Genomic DNA, 22,505 nt, shown 5'->3' on the forward strand with positions numbered 1-22,505 from the left:
TTAGTAAAGAATTGCATAAAGTCATCAGCGGAGTGAATGGAGCTACTGGAAGAAGTCCTTTGTTGGGTTAGCAACGCTACTGTACTAAACAAATATTTAGGATTGTTTTTATTGAGGCGAATGAGATTTGAGTATTAATTAGTTTTAGCTGTGGTGCGAGCGTATTCATAAGTTATTAAACTATCACTCCATTCTTGTTGGAAAACCTCAAGTTTAGTCGCACGCCATTTGCGTTCCAGCATTCTACATGATAGTTTAAGAGCTCTGGTTTCTTCTGTGAACCAGGGGGACGTCAATGGCATTGGGCAGGGCATCGTTAAAGTTGGTAGTGAAGTTATCAATACAATTGGGCTGTATCGATAACTAAAAAAAAAAGAATGATGGTTATGGGAAGCAGAAAAAAAACTTAGTTCATTTGAACTATTTTCCCTAAAATACACATTGAGGCTATAAAGTGTGGTATATTTGATTACTCAGTTAATGAAAAAATCGAATTAATACTTTACTAAAATTATCGATAGTTGCAGCCCTAATTTGAATGGAAGAGGTTGTGTGTATGATATGTGTCTTTTATCCACACGCAGGTGGACTTGGCTTGGCCTTCTATGGGCTTTTTGGTGCGTGTGTTTTGCGTTTTGGTGCTTTTTATGTGACTAGCTGTTCTCCGGCAGGAGGCTTCAGAGTGGGGACTACAATAGCCTACTGGTGACGTTCTGGGTACTGATGGAACATTTTTGGGTGTTGACTTGGTCTCATGGTGTCAAGAAATGGGCCGCATGATTAAGAATTTCTAGGCGCAGTCAGGGCGTTGAGGGGATCCGGTTTGGTGGCTGTTGGATTAGGTCTGTACTTTTTGTGGATGATGTGGTCCTGATGGCTTCATCCGGCCAGGATCTTCAGCTCTCACTGGATCGGTTCGCAGCCGAGTGTGAAGCGACTGGGATTGGAATCAGCACCTCCAAGTCTGAGTCCATGGTTCTCGCACGGAAAAGGGTGGAGTGCCATCTCCGGGTTGGGGAGGAGATCTTCCCCCAAGTGGAGGAGTTCAAGTACCTCAAAGTCTTGTTCACGAGTGAAGGAAGAGTGGATCGTGAGATCGACAGGCAGATCGGTGCGGCATATTCAGTAATGCGGACGCTGTATCGATCCGTTGTGGTGAAGAAGGAGCCGAGCCGGAAGGTAAAGTTCTCTATTTACCGGTCGATCTACGTTCCAATCCTCACCTATGGTCATGAGCTTTGGGTTATGACCGAAAGGACAAGATCACGGGTACAAGCGGCCGAAATGAGTTTCCTCCGCCGGGTAGTGGGGCTCTCCCGTAGAGATAAGGTGAGAAGCTCTGTCATCTGGGAGGAGCTCAAAAGTAAAGCCTCCACATGGAGAGGAGCCAGATGAGGTGGTTCAGGCATCTGGTCAGTATGCCACCCAAACGCCGCCCTAGGAAGGTATTTCGGGCACGTCCGACCGGTAGGAGGCCACAGGGAAGACCCAGGACACGTTCGGAAGACTATGTCTCCCGGCTGGCCTGTGAACGCCTCGGGATCCCCTGGGAGGAGCTGGACGAAGTGGCTGAGGAGAGGGAAGTCTGGGCTTCCCTGCTTAGGCTGCTGCCCCTGCAACCTGACCTTGGATAAGTGGAAGAGGATGGATGGATGGATTAAGAGTACCATTAGATTGTTGGCCCATTCGGGGCTCACACATCCTTGTAAATCAAATACTTTCCAATTGTAAATATAAAAACAGACCATTTATCTTTCAAGACTGTGTGATCTATTACAAAAAAGGTGTGTTGAGGTTCTATTACTTTAACCGAGATAATCTGAAAACCTGTATTTTTTGTCTTTCTTCAGCATAATGACCTTTTTAAAAATCCTTTTGTGAGGTGTATGCATTCAAATTTTACTGTGAAACTTTGCTGCAGAAATCCACCCCAGCTTGTTGTAGTTGCCAAATCTGATGACACCCTACTGTTCTTGAAAGTACGCATGACTCCTTATTGTGCTGTAGACATTTTCTCACCTGTTGCCTCTATTGTGCTGCAATAGTACACCTGCAACCAGAGACACACAGTAGCAACAATAGTCTTATACTTCTCACCTCTTTTCCATGAAGATTTGGGTGTGTACAGACTTATTATCATGGTTTTGTTTTTTAGTCAGTCGGGTATTTGCTTTTATTCTTTGAGCTGAATAGATTTGTTACGTGAGGTCAAGTGAATTAGGGCCCTGCTCAAGTGACGTTCTTCTCTTGTAGTGCAACCTCCATTTTTGTTTGTGCTTTTTCTGACACTTGCTCCAAATGTGGTATTTCCTGTTAGGAATCGTGCGTGAGATGGCACACAAGTCCAACAGCAAACTGAAGTCCATCTCGACCACCAGGCTCAACCCTCTGCACCATCTCTGGTAACTTCCGTTCCCCCATGTGCTAATGAGCTAATTTGTATGCACATGCAAGAACACATCTTTTCTCCATTACATTCAGCTTTTTTAGACTTCATCTTGTAGCATAACCCTGCTAAATTAGCTGGTAAACCACACTTTAATTTGAACCATGTGTTGCGCAGCGAGACCTGCGTGTGCTGTTGTGCTGTTTGTTGTTAGCCACCTTTTATTGGATGTTTTCGTCGGTTCAAACATACATCAGCAGTCCTTTCTCTCCGCTGGAGAGGAACATGAACGGTTGATCTTACAAAAGATTATTAACATTTCACACAGACTCTTGTTTGCAACACAAAGAATATTCATCACATTCCTGAGGCGTTTACAGTCCCAACTAATAATAATATGTGCTTAGAAAACAAAAAAAGTCATACGATAGTCATTTGACAAAAATAAAGATAATGCAATAACTAACAGGGTTCCAAAAAAAATAAAAGCACAACCTAAAATTCCAGGCTATTTCAACAAAGATAATAAAGATGTTTGCGACAAAACTGAGAAATTACAATACCCACACTGCAAAAAGTCAGTGTTCAAAAACAAAAACAAAAACAAAAAATACTAAAATTAGGGATATTTTATTTGAACTAAGCAAAATTATCTGCCAATAGAACAAGAAAATTCGGCTTGTCAAAACTTTCCAAAACAAGTAAGATTAGCTAACGTCAATAAACCCAAAAATACCTTAAAATAAGTATATTCTCACTAATAACAAGTGCACTTTTCTTGGTAGGGAAAAAAAGAGACCTTTTTGCTCAATATGTTGAAAAATATTCTTAAATTAAGTCAATCAATCAATCAATCAATGTTTATTTATATAGCCCTAAATCACTAGTGTCTCAAAGGGCTGTACAAGCCACAACGACATCCTCGGTGTCGAGTGGGTCTGATATAATATTGTGAAAGTCCAACACATCAGCGAAAGTCCAGTCCATGGTGGGGCCAGCGGGAACCATCCCGAGTGGAGACGGGTCAGCAGCGTAGAGACGTCCCCATCTGATGGACAGGCTAGCGGTCCACCCCGGAGCAGAGTAGAAAAGAAAAGAAAAGAAACGGCAGATCAACTGGTCTAAAAAGGGAGTCTATTTAAAGGCTAGAGTATACAAATGAGTTTTAAGATGAGACTTAAATGCTTCTACTGAGGTAGCATCTCTAACTTTTACCGGGAGGGCATTCCATAGTATTGGAGCCCGAATAGAAAACGCTCTATAGCCCGCAGACTTTTTTTGGGCTCTGGGAATCACTAATAAGCCGGAGTTCTTTGAACGCAGATTTCTTGCCGGGACATATGGTACAATACAATCGTCAAGATAGGCAGGAGCTTGACCGTGTAGTATTTTATACGTAAGTAGTAAAACCTTAAAGTCGCATCTTAGGTGCACAGGAAGCCAGTGCAAGTGAGCCAGTATAGGCGTAATATGATCAAACTTTCTTGTTTTTGTCAAAAGTCTAGCAGCCGCATTTTGTACCATCTGTAATCTTTTAATGCTAGACATAGGGAGGCCCGAAAATAATACGTTACAGTAATCGAGACGAGATGTAACGAACGCATGGATAATGATCTCAGCATCGCTTGTGGACAAAATGGAACGAATTTTAGCGATATTACGGAGATGAAAGAAGGCCGTTTTAGTAACACTCTTAATGTGTGACTCAAACGAGAGAGTTGGGTCGAAGATAATACCAAGATTCTTTACCGAGTCGCCTTGTTTAATTGTTTGGTTGTCAAATGTTAAGGTGGTATTATTAAATAGATGTTGGTGTTGAGCAGGACCGATAATCAGCATTTCCGTTTTCTTAGCGTTGAGTTGCAAAAAGTTAGCGGACATCCATTGTTTAATTTCATTAAGACACGCCTCCAGCTGACTACAATCCGGCGTGTTGGTCAGCTTTAGGGGCATGTAGAGTTGGGTGTCATCAGCATAACAGTGAAAGCTAACACCGTATTTGCGTATAATGTCACCTAGCGGCAGCATGTAAATACTAAAGAGTGCAGGGCCAAGAACTGAACCCTGGGGAACTCCGCACGTTACCTTAACATAGTCCGAGGTCACATTGTTATGGGAGACACACTGCATCCTGTCAGTAAGATAAGAGTTAAACCAAGACAAGGCTAAGTCTGACATCCCAATACGCGTTTTGATACGCTCTAATAAAATATTATGATCAACAGTATCGAAAGCGGCGCTAAGATCAAGAAGCAGCAACATAGATGAAGCATCAGAATCCATCGTCAGCAATAGATCATTAGTCATTTTTGCGAGGGCTGTCTCCGTAGAGTGATTTGCCCTGAAACCGGATTGAAAAGGTTCACAGAGATTGTTAGTCACTAAGTGTTCATTTAGCTGCTGTGCGACAATTTTTTCGAGAATTTTCGAGATAAACGGTAGGTGGGACACCGGCCGGTAGTTCACCATGAGGTCAGGATCGAGGTTAGGTCTTTTGAGTAGAGGATGAATAACCGCTTTTTTGAATGCTAGAGGAACAGTACCAGAGGAAAGTGATAGGTTTATAATATTTAACACTGATGGACCTAATAAAACAAAAAGCTCCTTGATAAGTTTCCCAGGAATTGGGTCAAGTAAACATGTTGTTTGTTTTGTCCCATTTACACATTTTAACAATTCCTCCAATGTTATTTCATCAAAGAGAGAGAAACTATTTTGGAGGGCAATGTCCGTCGTATATACAGTCGTATTTGTGTTAATAGAACCCAGTTGTGGCTGGGATGCATTGTCTTTAATCTCTTTTCTGATGAGTTCAATTTTCTTATTAAAGAAATTCATAAAGTCATCTGCTGAGTGGGTGGAGCTACTGGGAGGAGTCCCTTGTTGGGTTAGCGATGCTACTGTACTAAACAAAAATTTAGGATCATTTTTGTTGAGGTGGATGAGATTTGAGTAATATTTAGCTTTAGCTGAGGTAAGCATGCGTTTATAAGTTATTAAACTATCACTCCATGCTTGATGGAAAACCTCAAGTTTAGTCGCACGCCATTTGCGTTCCAGCTTTCTACATGATAATTTCTGGGCTTTAGTTTCTTCTGTAAACCATGGGGTACGCCTTTTAGGGGCCCTTTTTAGCTTTAGCGGTGCTACAATATCAATGGTGTCGCGCAGGGCGTCGTTAAAGTTGTTAGTGAGGTTATCAATAGAGCCCACATAATTTGGGAAAGGTGCCATTACTGAAGGCAGTAGGTCAGTAAGAGTCGTCGTTGTGGCAGTATTAATGTTGCGGCTGCTATAGTAGTTATTATTATTATTATTAGTTTGTTGACAATGAGTCCGAACTTCGAATTTTATAAGGTAATGATCGGACATTACTTTAGTGTACGGGAGTATCGTAACTTTAGAGGTGGTGACACCCCTGACAAGCACTAGATCTATCGTATTACCGTTGCGATGCGTGGGTTCATTTATTATTTGTGTAAGACCACAGCTATCAATTATAGTCTGGAGCGCCACGCATGGAGGGTCCGATGGGGTATTCATATGGATGTTAAAGTCTCCCATTATGATTATATTGTCGGCGTGCGTCACTAGATCAGCAACGAACTCTGAAAATTCATTGATAAAGTCCGAATAGGGCCCAGGGGGGCGGTAGATGACAGCCAGGTGGAGAGGCAGCGGTGTGACAAACCTCATAGTGAGCACCTCAAACGAGTTATATTTATTATTTAGGTCCGAGGTAAGGCTAAAGTTTTTGTTGTATATTAGTGCAACACCCCCTCCCCTTTTTATGGGGCGGGCAATATGCGTTCCCGCATAGCCAGGAGGAGACGCCTCACCCAGCGCAAAAAATTCATCTGGTTTGAGCCAGGTCTCGGCTAAACCAACGACATCAAGATTGTTGTCTCTGATGACTTCATTAACTAATAACGTTTTGGAAGACAATGACCTTATGTTTAAAAAGCCCATATTATAGGTAGTGGGCTGTTTTGAGGAGTTTTTGTTGAAAGTATCCGTAGTAGCAATATTAATAATGTTACGTTTATTATGCATAGTGCACTTTAAATAATTTCGACCATATCTAGGAATTGATATGACAGGAATTTTTAGATTGTTTGCCACCTCAGTAAAATGCATGTCCACCTCTGACGCAGAAAAAACATTATGTGAGTTGTATATTATTCTAGAAGAATTGCTATGTGTGCAGGGATTATCCAGCCTGGCGCTGGCTAGTTCTAGCTTAACAGACTCCTTATTAGCGCTTCTTTGTGGATTAGCATTTAGCTTTTTCGTTAGCCCCGCTAACAACAAAGCATTTAGCTTTGTTGTTAGCCCCGCCCGACACCCCCGCTTCTGCTTCCGAGCGCACCGCTTACGTCTCTTTCGCTGACCGTCTCCGCTGGTAGTCGACGCCGCTGCTTCAAAGGCCACTGCTGGATGTAGCTCGCGAAGAATTCCCAAGCTAGCGAGCAGGTCCATCGTACACGCATCTATCAGCCCAAAATGGCCCGATCTCTCCACATCCAGAATTGTAAGTCGGTCGTAAGTGATCACGGAGTGAACACGCTGTGAGCCAGCCATGAAATTGACTGAATTGAGGGGTATTTTTGCCCTCACTTCCAGGAGCGCTCGCACGAAGCCGCTGCTCTGAAGCGCAGCCATCTTGGATGGATTGGAAGTAAATGCTTGTGCCATTATCTTGACATAATGATATGCGCTCGGCATCATGATTTTTTTTTCATGCTTGAAGTAAGAAATTATTACTTTAAAAAAGTAGTTTTATACTTGTGAGTGTTAATGACACAGCTTTGCGTCAGTTGATATTCTAGTTTCAAGCATGTTTTACTCAATATAGGTCATCAAATCTCAGCAACAAGCTGTAATATCTTACTAAGATCATTTAGGACCAAAACCCTTAAAACAAGTAAAACACTCCAACATAAAATCTGCTTAGTGAGAAGAATTATCTTATCAGACAGAAAATAAGCATATATCACCCTTATTTGAGATATTTCATCTTACTTAGATTTCAGTTTTTGCAGTCTTTCTGTGTGAAGTTTACATGTTCTCCCCGTGACTGCCTGGGTTCCCTCCTCATACTCAGGCTTCCTCCCACCTCCAGAGACATGCACCTGGGGATAGGTTGTTTGGCAACACTAAATTGGCCCTAGTGTGTGAATGTGAGTGAATGTTGTCTGTTTATCTGTGTTGGCCCTGCGATGACGACTTGTCCAGGGTGTACCCCGCCTTCTGCCCGAATGCCACTGGGATAAGCTCCAGCCACCCCTGCGACCCCGAGAGGGACAAGTTTAGACAATGGATGGATAGAAATTATTTTAATCATTTTTTTGTAAACATCAGCCCTACTTTAGCTTAACCAAGGGTCTGCAACTCTTTCATGCCTTTTGTCTCAACTCCCATTGGCCTTGACGTAACATGTCAATAAATAGAATAGTGGCTTTTAATTTTAATGTATTTTATTTTATTTATTTAGTTGATTTTATTGTACCAGTTGTTATTTTGGGGAGTTTGGTCATTGTCATATAAAAATAAAACCTCTTAATATTTTTTCGAACAAAATGTACATCACACCCCTCTACTTCATCTTTTGCTGACTAGCAATTGTATTATTTTTGGTCAATCCCACGGGTAAGATAGCAATAGACAAATAAAAAAAGTAACATTTAACGCATCATGGACAGAAATAATTTGCTTTCGCTGTTAGTGAGGTTGGTGTACCTGTGTGCTTAATATATCGGGGAGAAAATAGCAAACAACAAAAAAATCAAATGTTGAAAGACTTTTCCAGAACAAACGCACAACATTCGCGGAAAAATACCCAGCTGGAGATCACTGAAAAAGAGCAGTTTCGGAACTGCTGCAGAAAGCTGATCAGAGCAAAAATACCTGGTGAATCGTTTTCTGTCTAGTGTTTGATTTCATAAATGCTATAGCCTAAGTGTAATGAAACTATATAAGTGGTGTTATTGTCATTTTAGGGATCAAACTAGGGTTGCAACAACTAATCGATTAAAATCGATTATAAAAATAGTTGGCAATTAATTTAGTCATCGATTCGTTGGATCTATGCTATGCGCATGCGCAGAGGCTACTTTTTTTTAAAATTAATTAATTAATTTATTTATTTTATTTATAAACCTTTATTTATAAACTGCAACATTTACAAACAGCTGAGAAACAATAATCAAAATAAGTATGGTGCCAGTATGCTGTTTTTTTTCAATAAAATACTGGAAAGGATGGAAATGTAGTTGGTCTCTTTTATCCGATTATTAATCGATTAATCGACGTAATAATCGACAGATTAATCGCTTATCAAATTAGTTGTTAGTTGCAGCCCTAGATCAAACCGAGTTTGCGGCTCGAGGTGGGTTTTATATGGTGGGAAATGTGCTCAAATGGCTCTTTGTATGCTCAAGGTTGCCGACCCATGGGCTAAAAAAATACCAAAAGTTAAAAGTTGATAATAGAATTGGAGAAACAATAATAGATAAATAATAGTATATTTCTTGTTAAAGTGGACGAAATTGAAATATTACAAATTGCAAGGCTGTGTCTAAATAAGACTTTAAGCGACTGTGTTGGCATAAGCATGTCATTCATAGATAGATAGATAGTACTTTATTGATTCCTTCAGGAGAGTTCCCTCAGGAAAATTAAAATTCCAGCAGCAGTGTATCAGAATTGAGAACAAATTTAAAAAGTAAAAATGTAAAATTGGGGGTTTAAATGGAAATAAAATAGAACATATAACAATAAGAATAAAAATAAAAAGCAAAAATAAAAATATAACAGCACAAATAAGAATATAACAAGAGAAACTAGGCAGTAGTGACCATGTTATGAAAATGTAAATGCACTTAAAAAAAATATGTTATTGTTTTGCATCCCCTGTCATCCTAGTCATCCTTCATAAAGAGCATCATATATTTACTTATTGAACCGTTCACATACATTTGTAATTTGTCAGTCATGAAAGGAGTATTCCAAGTTCATATGGAAGCTGCTAAAATAATACCACTTTACAAAGGTGGAAACAAGCATAAGTACTCGACTTACAGACCAATATCACTGCTTCCACAGTTTTCAAACATCTTAGATATATTTTTTTTGCTGTTAGGTTGAATAAATTCATAAACAGATATAATATTTTAAGCAGTAGTCAATATGGGTTCCGTCCTAATCACTCAACCGCAACTCCGAAACAAGATAAAATACAAATAACCATATTTTTCTGACTTTAAGTCGCAGTTTTTTTCATAGTTTGCGACTTACTGTATACTCAGGAGCGACTTATGTGTGAAATTATTAACACATTACCGTAAAATATCAAATAATATTGTTTAGCTCATTCACGTAAGAGACTAGACGTATAAGATTTCTTGGGATTTAGCGATTAGGAGTGACAGATTGTTTGGTAAACGTATAGTATGTTCTATATGTTATAGTTATTTGAATGACTCTTACCATAATATGTTACGTTAACATACCAGGCACGTTCTCAGTTGGTTATTTATGCCTCATATAACGTACACTTATTCAGCCTGTTGTTCACTATTCTTTATTTATTTTAAATTGCCTTTCAAATGTCTATTCTTGGTGTTGGCTTTTATCAAATACATTTCCCCAAAAAATGCTTATACTCCAGTCCGACTTATATATGTTTTTTTCCTTCTTTATTATGCATTTTCGCATTTTATGCGACTTATACTCCGGAGCGACTTATAGTCCGAAAAATACGGAATATCAAAATGATACTTAAAAGGGAAATACTAAACGTTAAAAGTATATCAGACAGACCTTTACGAAGTGATCACTGCAAACTTGTGCGTTCTTTGACTCTGCCTTTTTTGGCTGGAGTGCCACTTTTCTCGTCATCTCTCGTAAACTCTTGACATCTTTCGTCCTTCTTGATTACCTCTAGAGGAACTGTGAAGAAACTTGTATCCTTTCCGCGATTTGAACAGTTCTAACAGCCTAAAGCACATCAAGCATAGGTCATTTTTCGTCAAGAAAGGCAAAATGCCACCCAGAACGCTATGACACCAGATGCCACTTCAAGCCTTGATAGTTAATGAGCCGGACGTGACGTCAGGTGAATACAACCTATACCGTTTGTTATGTATGTCAATGGTATTACTATGGTTTCCAAACTGTTTAAGTGTATTTTATGTGGAGACGACACAACCTTATTTTATTCAGGACAAAATATTGAAGATATGATAAAGGTAGTTGAAATTTATCAAAATGATTTGGTATTAATAGGCTATCATTGAATACTGGTAATACAACGTTCATGATTTGTTGTTGAAGTACGAAAAGTGTGGATGCCTCATTATATGTCAAAAGAGTTGGGATTCAAAGAATAAAAAATATTACCGGTAGTTTTTGAGTGTTACGATTGACAAAAATGTGTCATGGAAATCACATAAGTTATACAAAGATTAAAATATCGTAAACTATTTCTATTTTACACAAAGTGAAGGAATTGCTCAAATAAAAAAAAAGCATTGTATATTTTGTATAATTCACAGATTGTTTTACTATATATTTGACATACTTTATTGAAGTGTTGAGTAATGCCTGTAAAACATACTTAAATCAAATCTTCCTTTTACAGAAGAAGGCTGTAAGAGTCAATAATAAAAAAGCATACATGGAACCTACAAACCCAATATTCAAAAAGCTAAACCTCTTTAAATACAATAGCCTAACAATTATAAAATATTGTATGAATCATTGGCTTGTAATTTCGTAGGTTGAACAACAAATGCTGTAGTTGTGTGAATAGGGGGAAGATGTTGTGAGTGTATACTTCTTTCTGCTAGTTTTCATTCCTAATTTAGTTTAATGTTATGTTGATTACTTTTTGTTGTATTTTAATTAATTAAATGAAATAAGAAAATGAAAATGTAACTGAGTAACAGGATATGATAACGACGATAGCATAGGTAGAATCCCAACTCTTGTATTGCCTAAAGCACCACCATGTAACATCTCTGGTTATTTACCCGAGCAGCAGCCAACACTGCATGTGCGTCACTCATGTTCCTGTGTTCTTTTCCTCTGCCAGGCCTCTCGTGTGTGAAGACATCCAGGCAGACGTGGAGGACGGCCAGCTGCAATTTTGCTACATTCTGGCATTTTTGCTGCAAGGTTAGCTAGCCACCTGTATCGCTTCATCGTCATATATATATATATATATATATATATATATATATATATATATATATATATATATATATATATATATATATATATATATATATATATATACGTGTATGTGTGTGTGTATATATTTGTGTGCGTGTGTGTGTGTGTATATATGTATACATAAATACATACACACACATATATATATATATATGTATACATATATACATACACACACATATATATATTTATATATGTATGTGTATATATATATATATATATTTATATATACATATGTATGTATATATATATATGTGTATACATATACTGTATATATATACATATATATATATGTATGTATGTATATATACTGTATATGTATACATATTTGTATACATATATATTAGAGATGTCCGATAAATGCTTTAAAATGTAATATCGGAAATTATCGGTATCGTTTTTTTTATTATCGGTATCGTTTTTGTTGTTGTTGTTTTTTTTGTTTTTTTTATTAAATCAACATAAAAAACACAAGATACACTTACAATTAGTGCACCAACCCAAAAAACCTCCCTCCCCCATTTACACTCATTCACACAAAAGGGTTGTTTCTTTCTGTTATTAATATTCTGGTTCCTACATTGTATGTATATTTATACATATATTTATTTATATGTATGTATATTTATACATATATTTATATATATGTATATACAGTATATAAATGTATATATGTATATTTATCCATCCATCCATTTTCTACCGCTTGTCCCTTTTGGGGTATATATATATATATATATATATATATATATATATATATATATATATATATATATATATATATATATATATATATATATATATACACATATATATATATATATATATATATATATATATATATATATATATATATATATATATATATATATGTGTATATATATATATATGTATATATATATGTGTATATATATATATATGTATATATATATGTGTATATATATATATATATATATATATATATATATATATATATATATATATATATGTATGTATGTATGTATGTATGTATGTATATATGTACAGTATGTATGCACACAAGCTTTTTGATTTATATATATGATTTATATAATTCATAAATTGCAGAGGGCAATATCAAGTCATTAATCGATACTAGAAGGATTAAAATGATTTTTTTTTTTTTTAAAAGCATTTTTAATTGTTTTTGTTAATGTTTTGTTTATAATATTCTGAGAATAAATCCCTGGACACATGAGGACTTTGAGGGGAAAAACCAAATTTCAAAGTTTTTGATTTTCTTTAGTTCTTCTGTATTATTGACTTTTTTTTTCTCAAACAACTGTTATGTATCCAACCATCCATCCATTTTCTACCGCTTGCCTCTCGAGGTTGTGGGGGTGTTGGAGCCTATCCCAGCTGCGTTCGGGCGGAAGGCGGGGTACACCCTAGACAAGTCGCCACCTCATCGCAGGGCCAACACAGATAGACAGACAACACTCACACTCACACACTAGGGCCAATTTAGTGTTGCCAATCAGCCTATCCCCAGGTGCATGTCTTTGGAGGTGGGAGGAAGCAGGAGTACCCGTAGGGAACCTAGGCAGTCACGGGGAGAACATGCAAACTGCACACAGAAAGACCCCGAGCCCGGGGATCAATTGTGAGCCACATGCACTAACCCCTGTGCCACCGTGCTTCCACAATTGTATGTAATAAAAGCAAATAAGGAACTGGTTAACATATTGGGCTGAAATTGTGAAACTGCCAATAGCACTCACCATAAATAATGACAACAATTTGAAATTCGTGATTAGCATAGTTGTCAGCCAATCTCACCCATGGATTATCAGAATCTGCAGCAAAAATCGGAACACAACTAATATTGCGTCATATGTGAATGGCGTGTCGTTTACTTGTGCTGGTGGTGCAAAACACTGCACCCTGTGAGCAGCTTCAAACATACATCGGTGGAATTTGGAGTTCTGCCGTTTGAGCGTGTCTGGATCTGCTCTGCTTGTGTGATACCAAATGTATCTGACATGTCACTCTACACCAACACCTTGTTTGCAAACAGAAAGTGCAACGGTCAAACACATTTGTTTTTCTGACTTTAACATCACCCCATTCGAAAGTCCCCACTAATTAAACAATGTTTTATTGGATTAAATGACTTTATGTGTTATTCCAGGCGACATGTGGTTGCCAACGACTGTGCTGGTGACTCGAGAGACTCTGTACTTGCTGAGGGAGGATCACCAGTGGAGGAAGAGCACAAACCCGACGACGGTCAACGGCAAGCAGGAACCGAGCAGCGGGGGCTTCTCCATTCTGGAAACGCTGCCTATCAGCTGTGTGAGCTCGGTCCACATGTGGCCTAGTGAGCAGCGTCAGATGGACGTCAAGCTGTACGACGAGGTGAGCCATTCTTGAAATTGTAATACAAACCCTGTTTCCATATGAGTTGGGAAATTGTGTTAGATGTAAATATAAACGGAATGCAATGATTTGCTAATCATTTCCAACCCATATTCAGTTGAATATGCTACAAAGACAACATATTTGATGTTCAAACTGATAAACTTTTTTTTTTTTTGCAAATAATCATTAACTTTAGAATTTGATTCCAGCAACACGTGACAAAGAAGTTGGGAAAGTTGGCAATAAATACTGATAAAGTTGAGGAATGCTCATCAAACACTTATTTGGAACATCCCACAACAGGCAAATTGGGAACAGGTGGGTGCCATGATTGGGTATAAAAGTAAATGCTCAGTCATTCACAAACAAAGATGGGGCGAGGGTCACCACTTTGTCAACAAATGCGTGAGCAAATTGTTGAACCGTTTAAGAAAAACCTTTCTCAACCAGCTATTGCAAGGAATTTAGGGATTTCACCATCTACGCTCCGTAATATCATCAAAGGGTTCAGAGAATCTGGAGAAATCACTGCACGTAAGCAGCTAAGCCCGTGACCTTCTATCCCTCAGGCTGTACTGCATCAACAAGCGACATCGGTGTGTAAAGGATATCACCACATGGGCTCAGGAACACTTCAGAAACCCACCGTCAGTAACTACAGTTGGTCGCTACATCTGTAAGTGCAAGTTAAAACTCTCCTATGCAAGGCGAAAACCGTTTATCAACAACACCCAGAAACGCCGTCGGCTTTGCTGGGCCCGAGCTCATCTAAGATGGACTGATACAAAGTGTAAAAGTGTTCTGTGGTCTGACGAGTCCACATTTCAAATTGTTTTTGGAAACTGTGGACGTCGTGTCCTCCGGACCAAAGAGGAAAAGAACCATCCGGATTGTTATTGGCGCAAAGTTGAAAAGCCAGCATCTGTGATGGTATGGGGGTGTATTAGTGCCCAAGACATGGGTAACTTACACATCTGTGAAGGCGCCATTAATGCTGAAAGGTACATACAGGTTTTGGAGCAACATATGTTGCCATCCAAGCAACGTTACCATGGACGCCCCTGCTTATTTCAGCAAGACAATGCCAAGCCACGTGTTACATCAACGTAGCTTCATAGTAAAAGAGTGCGGGTACTAGACTGGCCTGCCTGTAGTCCAGACCTGTCTCCCATTGAAAATGTGTGGCGCATTATGAATCCTAAAATACCACAAGGGAGACCCCCGGACTGTTGAACAACTTAAGCTGTACATCAAGCAAGAATGGGAAAGAATTCCACCTGAGAAGCTTCAAAAATGTGTCTCCTCAGTTCCCAAACGTTTACTGAGTGTTGTTAAAAGGAAAGGCCATGTAACACAGTGGTGAACATGCCCTTTCGCAACTACTTTGGCACGTGTTGCAGCCATGAAATTCTAAGTTAATTATTATTTGCAAGAAAAAAATAAAGTTTATCAGTTTGAACATCAAATATCTTGTCTTTGTAGCATATTCAACTGAATATGGGTTGAAAATGATTTGCAAATCATTGTATTCTGTTTATTTTTACATCTAACACAATTTCCCAACTCATATGGAAACAGGGTTTCTAAATGTTAGCGAGAATCCACTTGATTGACGGCTCTTTCTTTCCATCTTCAAGACGCAGAAAGAGGAGAAGACCTGGCGCGTGCGCTCTGAAAGCTTCGAGCTCCTGCAGTCTCTGCTGGCATGGGTCAGAACACAGTGGGAGGATATGTTTGGTGTCCGGCTGCTCACCAGCGAACACGAAAAAGAGACCTAATAAGAGGCAGGAAATGTCATCTGTATTTGCTCTCTGCACAGAAAAAAAATCAAGTTCAAATGAAGCAGGCCTTCTATCCTTCAGGCATTCTGGCACCCAGATGGAGGCTTGGGACGTTGGAACGATGAAGTGTGTTTTTGTTTTCTTGTACTCGTGGAACTCCAAATGTTCTTTTATTTTGCTAAGGGAATTGTAAATGCACTTTTTCGACCCTATTTCCAACCAGCTAAATTATTCTCCAGCATCGTAGAGTGGACGGCCGTCTTTCAATTTCCTTTCTTAACACGGGTATTCATGCAAATACAAGACTGAGAGAAAATAGATTCCGTGTTCTGCTTTTTACTCCATCTTGTTTGGGTATTTTGCCCAGGAGCTTAGTGAAGCCGTGTGTCCGAATCATGTGAACGCCGCATTAACCGTCTCCAGAGTGTAAATATTTCTCCTTGCCACCAGCGCTCAACATGTGTTGTGCACATGATTTTTTTGGAGACCCGGATCACCTTCCGCTGAACCCGTGTAGCCTACTCCAAATCTAGCGAGCACGCTCTGTTGCATACATGTTGTTTACATTGCTTCTTGAAGAAATAGCTCCCGTATAAAGGTTCCTTATTTATGAGCTGAAGTATTGCCTGTTGCACTAATTACCTTCGTCTAATACAGTGGAACTTAACCTTGTTGGAGGTACCGAACCCCACAAGTGTTGTATGCGCATTCACCGAACCCTTCTTTAGTGAAAAATAAAATGTTGTTTTTTTCAAATTCAAGACAAAGTTATATGTTTTTGTTAACACTTTAGTATGAGGAACATATTGTAAGTAACAAAGACTTAATTTAGAGTTATTTGGTTAGGGTTAGGGTTAGGGCCAGGGTTAGAGGGTTAGGGTTATAATAAGGCATTAATAAGTACTTAATAATGACTAGTTAAGAGCCAATATGTTACTAATTTGCATGTTGATAAGCAACTAATTAATGGTGAATATGTTCCCCATACTAAAGTGTTACCATGTTTTTTTTTACTGGTGCACAAAATGAACCGTGCATGAACATCACCTTGTTCAAAGAACAAAACCAACACGGAGCATAAACTCACAACAAATTACACACCTGCAAATCAGTGTGACTTCTGCTGTTGCCGTATCCGTAATACGCCGATAGGGAGAAGTTTTTATTTACACGACGAGTCGGGTGTTTCTTGACCTGAGCCCGACTCACCGAACCCCTAGGGTTCGATCGAACCCAGGTTAAGAACCACTGGTGTAATATAACACAAAGCTAAGATGTTGACGTTTTTTGTTCAGATACCTTAGCATTTGTCAGCAGTTTTAGTTTCTGTCACGCCTCCCCCCTTGGGGACAGAAACATCAAAGGGCCACTGCTTCACCATGGGTGTTAGGATATCCATCCATTTTCTACCGCTTATCCCTTTCAGGGTCGTGGTCGGTGCTGGAGCCTATCTCAGCTGCATTCGGGCGGAAGGCGGAGTACATCCTGGACAAGTCGCCACCTCATCGCAGGGCCAACATGATATACTTTATTAATCCCGCGATGGGGAAGTGATGTGGTTGCAATGCAGGTACAAAAAGTCCACACAAATATGGTTACAACATCAACAAAGGACATAAAAGACATTAAAAAGGGGAGCAAAAAGCTGATGCAATCAGCTGTCATTCCTACATAGCTAGCTGCTCAGTGGCCTTGTAATTAAAGCAGATCTAAACAAATTAAGGCCCGTTGAGCTTTTCAATCTGGCCCGCCGGACATTCCTAAATAATTTTTTGAGATCTTTAAGATGGAAAGTGTAGCTGCCATTATGATGTGCGGTGATGTTTTCTAATGACCGTAAGTCTTGAACTATACAAAGTATTTCAATGATTGGAATCTGCGCTTTTGGATGGTATACTAGTTACTATGGTCATCTAATTAGTTACTATGGTAATCTACGTCACAGCAGCTCAGACGAGGCACCAAGCAGTGTGGGCGGGAAGCGTTTCCACAGACGCGGAAGGAGATTTTCACAACAAAGTTCTAAAGCTTAGTGATGTATCAGATATATCAGATTGTAGGTGGGTTTGTTTTGTACCCTCCGTGTTCATAATTCACTGTTTGTTGCATTTTTGTTGCGTTTCACTTGATTGTAAAATATGTCGATCGAAAGGGGGTGTGACATTCATATTTTGTCAATATTCAGTGTTTTATCGTTCATAGAAAAACGTACAATTCTATTACGTTTTTTAAGGCGGTCTGTCATAACGTTTTTAGCATTCAATCAGACATTATTGTGAGGTTGTATATTAGTGCTCCTAAAAATTGATATACCGGCCCCCAGACACATTTTTTTCTCTAAATGTGGCCCCCCGAGTCAAAATAATTGCTCAGGCCTGGGTTAGAGTGTCCTCCCTGAGATCGGTAGGTGGTGAGTTCAAACCCCAGCCGAGTCATACCAAAGACTATAAAAATGAGACCCATTACCTCCCTGCTTGGCACTCAGCATCAAGAGTTGGAATTGGGGGTTAAATCACCAAAATGATTCCCAGGCACGGCCGCCGCTGCCGCTGCCGCTCACTGCTCCCCTCACCTCCCATGGGTCAATAGCAGAGGTTAATTTCACCGCACCTAGTGTGTGTGTGTCAATCATTGGTACTTTTAACTTTTTAACTTTGAAATTGAGTTTGAGTCTGAGTTTATTTCGAACATGCAAGCATACAACATGATACATCACAATTTCCAGTTACTCGAAAAGGAGTAGGAAGAAGCAGAGCTTATTTAATCCTGCCTCTTTTCTTTTACATAACAGTTGCTAAAACTTTTGTTCACTTCCTGTTCTCAATTTATTCACAATATACTCCATAAGTAATCACAATAAAAATAAATAATAATTGGTGAAGTAAGCCATATTTCATATGATGAGAGAAGTAAGATTATTTTGAGAATGAAAGAATAGATGGATGAAATAAATTCAGATATTTATCATGGATCTTCTTCTTTGTACTTTGTAAACACTTTAAGTTTGAAGAGTTTCTTGAAGTGGATCATATTAGTACACTGTTTGATTGTTTTGCTTAATCCATTCCATAATTGAATTTCACATACAGATATAATGAAGGTCTTAAGTGTTGTACGTGCATACAAATGTTTCAACTTTAAAAGTAAAACACACCGAAAAAACTAAAATTGTACCATAAATAAAACAAATTGCGCACATACGATTGCATCAAGCATAAACAACAAAACAAAACAGGTTGTGTCTATTAAAAAAAAAAATCCTCCAAAGTCCATTTGGGAAAACTGGGGACACTTGCGCAACTTTGTCATTTTTTAAAAACAACTTTTGTGTTGGGGTAAAAAAAAAATAAAAAAAAAATGCGGCTGCTCTCAGGCCCGCCGCTGCTGCTCACTGCTCCCCTCACCTCCCATGGGTCAAATGCAGAGGTTAATTTCACCACACCTTGTGTGTGTGTGTGTCAATCATTGGTACTTTTAACTTTTTAACTTTAAAAAGTAAAACACAACGAAAAAACTAAAAATGTGCACATACGATTGCATCAAGCATAAACAACAAAACAAAACAGGTTGTGTCTATTTAAAAAAAAATCCTCCAAAGTCCATTTGGGAAAACTGGGGACACTTGCACAACTTTGTCATTTTTTAAAAACAACTTTTGTGTTGGGGTAAAAAAAAAAAAAAAAAAAAAAAAAAAAAAAGCCGCTGCTCTCAGGTTTCACCCGAGAAAGGATGAGCTTACACAGTAGTGGTGGCAATGTCGGCTCTTTTAAGGGAGTAGGCTCTTTTGACTCGGCTCCAGGAAAAAAAAAAGTCCGGCTTTCATGGCTAATCAGATCTCAACCAAAATATGTGTAAAATGTATGTTTTTTGGTATTTGTTTTCTAGTTTTCATTTTCTCCAAGGCGCCACACATGTTGACCAATAAGCGCGACTCTGACATCGGAGAGAAAAGAAACGGCTCGTTCACATTCAAGAGCAGCTTTGAAGAGCGGCTTCGTTCGCGAACGACCCACGACTGAGCCAGGAGCCCGCGGGAGCCACAAGGACTCCTCTGGAGCAGCAGAGCCCGGCACAAGGGGGGCCGCGACGGACTGCATGGACTCGGGACTGAAGGCAAGCCTGCGGCGCTAATTAGGACAACCTGGTGGAGCAATTAAGTGTTCGGAGCCGAGACGCGCGGTCAGGAGCGCACAAGGTGGGTGTTTGTAGTTTCTCGGACGTACACTTTTGTTTCCCTTTTAGTTGAGTATTGAAGCTTTTTTTTGTCGGGGGGAGGCAGAAAGTTGTCGGGAGTTGAGTGTGTCGAGTGGCCAATGTTGGAGGTTTCAAGCTAGCAGTCGTTTATTTCGTAAGTCATCTTTGCCTTCACTTCATTGTGGAATGCGCGGGATTTTTTTAAATTTATTTTTGGTTTAACCACCAAAGTGTTGGCCCAGCGATGCTCATCAGTCTTGGGTTTAGTTCGGTCCACTCAAGCCTCCTCCAGAGTGCCCACTGGATGCTGGCTTGGCCGACATTGTGGCGCACGGCGCGGACACATGTGGCCTCCATGTCTGCTCCTTGAACCCTAAAATACTAACTTTCTGCTTCGGGTTAGCCAAGAATGTTAAAAGGACTCCACTGTGTCTGGATGCTTTTGCACAGACTCCCCACAAAGATTGCTCCACTTGATTCACCACAATGGGTGCACTGCAACAAGTCAGTGTTCAAAAACAAGGAAAAAAAATACAAAAATGTGGGGTATTTTATTTGAACTAAGGAAAATTATATGCCAATAGAACAAGAACATTTGGCTTGTCAAGACTCTCCAAAACAGGTCAAATTATCTAACCTCAATGAACCCAAAAATACCTTAAAATAAGTATATTCTCACTAATAACAAGTGCACTTTTCTTGGTAAACAAGGGAAAAAATACAAAAATGAGGGGTATTTTATTTGAACTAAGGAAAATTATCTGCCAATAGAACAAGAACATTTGGCTTGTCAAGACTTTCCAAAACAAGTCAAATTATCTAACCTCAATGAACCCAAAAATACTAGGGATGTCCGATTACGGCTTTTTGCCGATATTCCGATATTGTCCAACTCTTTAATTACCGATACCGATATCAACCGATATATGCAGTCGTGGAATTAACACATTATTATGCCTAATTTGGACAACCAGGTATGGTGAAGATAAGGTACTTTTTTTTAAAAATTGTAAAATAAGATAAATAAATTAATAACATTTTCTTGAATAAAAAAGAAAGTACAACAATATAAAAACAGTTACATAGAAACTAGTAATGAATGAAAATTAGTAAAATTAACTGTTAAAGGTTAGTATTATTAGTGGACCAGCAGCACGCACAATCATGTGTGCTTACGGACTGTATCCCTTGCAGACTGTATTGATATATATTGATATATAATGTAGGAACCAGAATATTAATAACAGAAAGAAACAACCCTTTTGTGTGAATGAGTGTAAATGGGGGAAGGGAGGTTTTTTGGGTTGGTGCACTAATTGTAAGTGTATCTTGTGATTTTTATGTTGATTTAATAAAAAAATTTAAAAAAAAAAAACGATACCGATAATAAAAAAAACGATACCGATAATTTCCGATATTACATTTTAACGCATATATCAGCCGATAATATCGGCAGGCCGATATTATCGGACATCTCTAAAAAATACCTTAAAATAAGTATATTCTCACTAATAACAACTGCACTTTTCTTGGTAAACAAGGGAAAAAAATACAAAAATGAGGGGTATTTTATTTGAACTAAGCAAAATTATCTGCCAATAGAACAAGAACATTTGGCTTGTCAAGACTTTCCAAAACAAGTCAAATTATCTAACCTCAATGAACCCAAAAATACCTTAAAATAAGTATATTCTCACTAATAAGTGCACTTTTCTTGGTAGAAAAAAAGAGACCTTTTTGCTCAATATGTTGAAAAATATTCTTAAATGAAGTAAATGCTAGTGCCATTATCTTGACATAATGATATGCGCTCGGCATTACATTTCTTGAAACCAGCAAACTTACACTAAAAACTAGTTAATTGTTCTTAATGGAAAGGCAACAAGGCAACCGCTTGTTACTCTCAGGTTCTCCTAGCCCAGTGGGTTCTCAAATGGGGGTACGCGTACCCCTGGGGGTACTTGAAGGTATGCCAAGGGGTATGTGAGATTTTTTTTAAAATGTCTGTCAAAAAGAACTGTGAAAAGAAATGCAACAATGCAATATTCAGTGTTGACAGCTAGATTTTTTTGTGGACATGTTCCATAAATATTAGGGATGTCCGATAATGGCTTTTTGCCGATATCCGATATTCCGATATTGTCCAACTCTTTAATTACCGATACCAACCGATATATGCAGTCGTGGAATTAACACATTATGCCTAATTTGGACAACCAGGTATGGTGAAGATAAGGTACTTTTAAAAAAAATTAGTAAAATAAGATAAATAAATTAAAAACATTTTCTTGAATAAAAAAAGAAAGTACAACAATATAAAAACAGTTACATAGAAACCTAGAGGGGGGGGGTTACCCACATATGCGGTCCTCTCCAAGGTTTCTCATAGTCATTCACCGACGTCCCACTGGGGTGAGTTTTTCCTTGCCCGTATGTGGGCTCTGTACCGAGGATGTCGTTGTGGCTTGTACAGCCCTTTGAGACACTTGTGATTTAGGGCTATATAAATAAACATTGATTGATTGATTGAA

General features: G+C 38.7%; 2 protein-coding genes across 4 annotated transcripts in view; both read left to right on the top strand.

Annotated features, from left to right (window-relative positions):
* stk11ip (serine/threonine kinase 11 interacting protein) overlaps positions 1-16,100 on the top strand; it is a 40,262-nt gene extending 24,162 nt beyond the window's left edge. For both annotated transcript variants that reach the window (XM_062062270.1, XM_062062262.1), the window contains exons 23-26: positions 2,318-2,402; positions 11,481-11,563; positions 13,770-13,996; positions 15,637-16,100. In XM_062062270.1, coding sequence (XP_061918254.1) covers positions 2,318-2,402; positions 11,481-11,563; positions 13,770-13,996; positions 15,637-15,777 — 536 coding nt within the window. In that variant the 3' untranslated portion in view covers positions 15,778-16,100. The remainder of the gene's footprint in view (positions 1-2,317; positions 2,403-11,480; positions 11,564-13,769; positions 13,997-15,636) is intronic.
* A 3,477-nt stretch (positions 16,101-19,577) lies between these two features.
* LOC133659799 (gap junction gamma-1 protein-like) overlaps positions 19,578-22,505 on the top strand; it is a 43,427-nt gene continuing 40,499 nt past the window's right edge. The window contains exon 1 of one of the 2 annotated variants that reach the window (XM_062062555.1): positions 19,578-19,975. The gene's annotated coding sequence lies outside the window, so the exon portion shown is untranslated. The other variant, XM_062062564.1, reaches the window with a different exon arrangement.

The sequence above is a fragment of the Entelurus aequoreus genome, linkage group LG01 (genome assembly GCF_033978785.1).
Source record: "Entelurus aequoreus isolate RoL-2023_Sb linkage group LG01, RoL_Eaeq_v1.1, whole genome shotgun sequence".
Lineage (NCBI taxonomy): Eukaryota > Metazoa > Chordata > Actinopteri > Syngnathiformes > Syngnathidae > Entelurus > Entelurus aequoreus.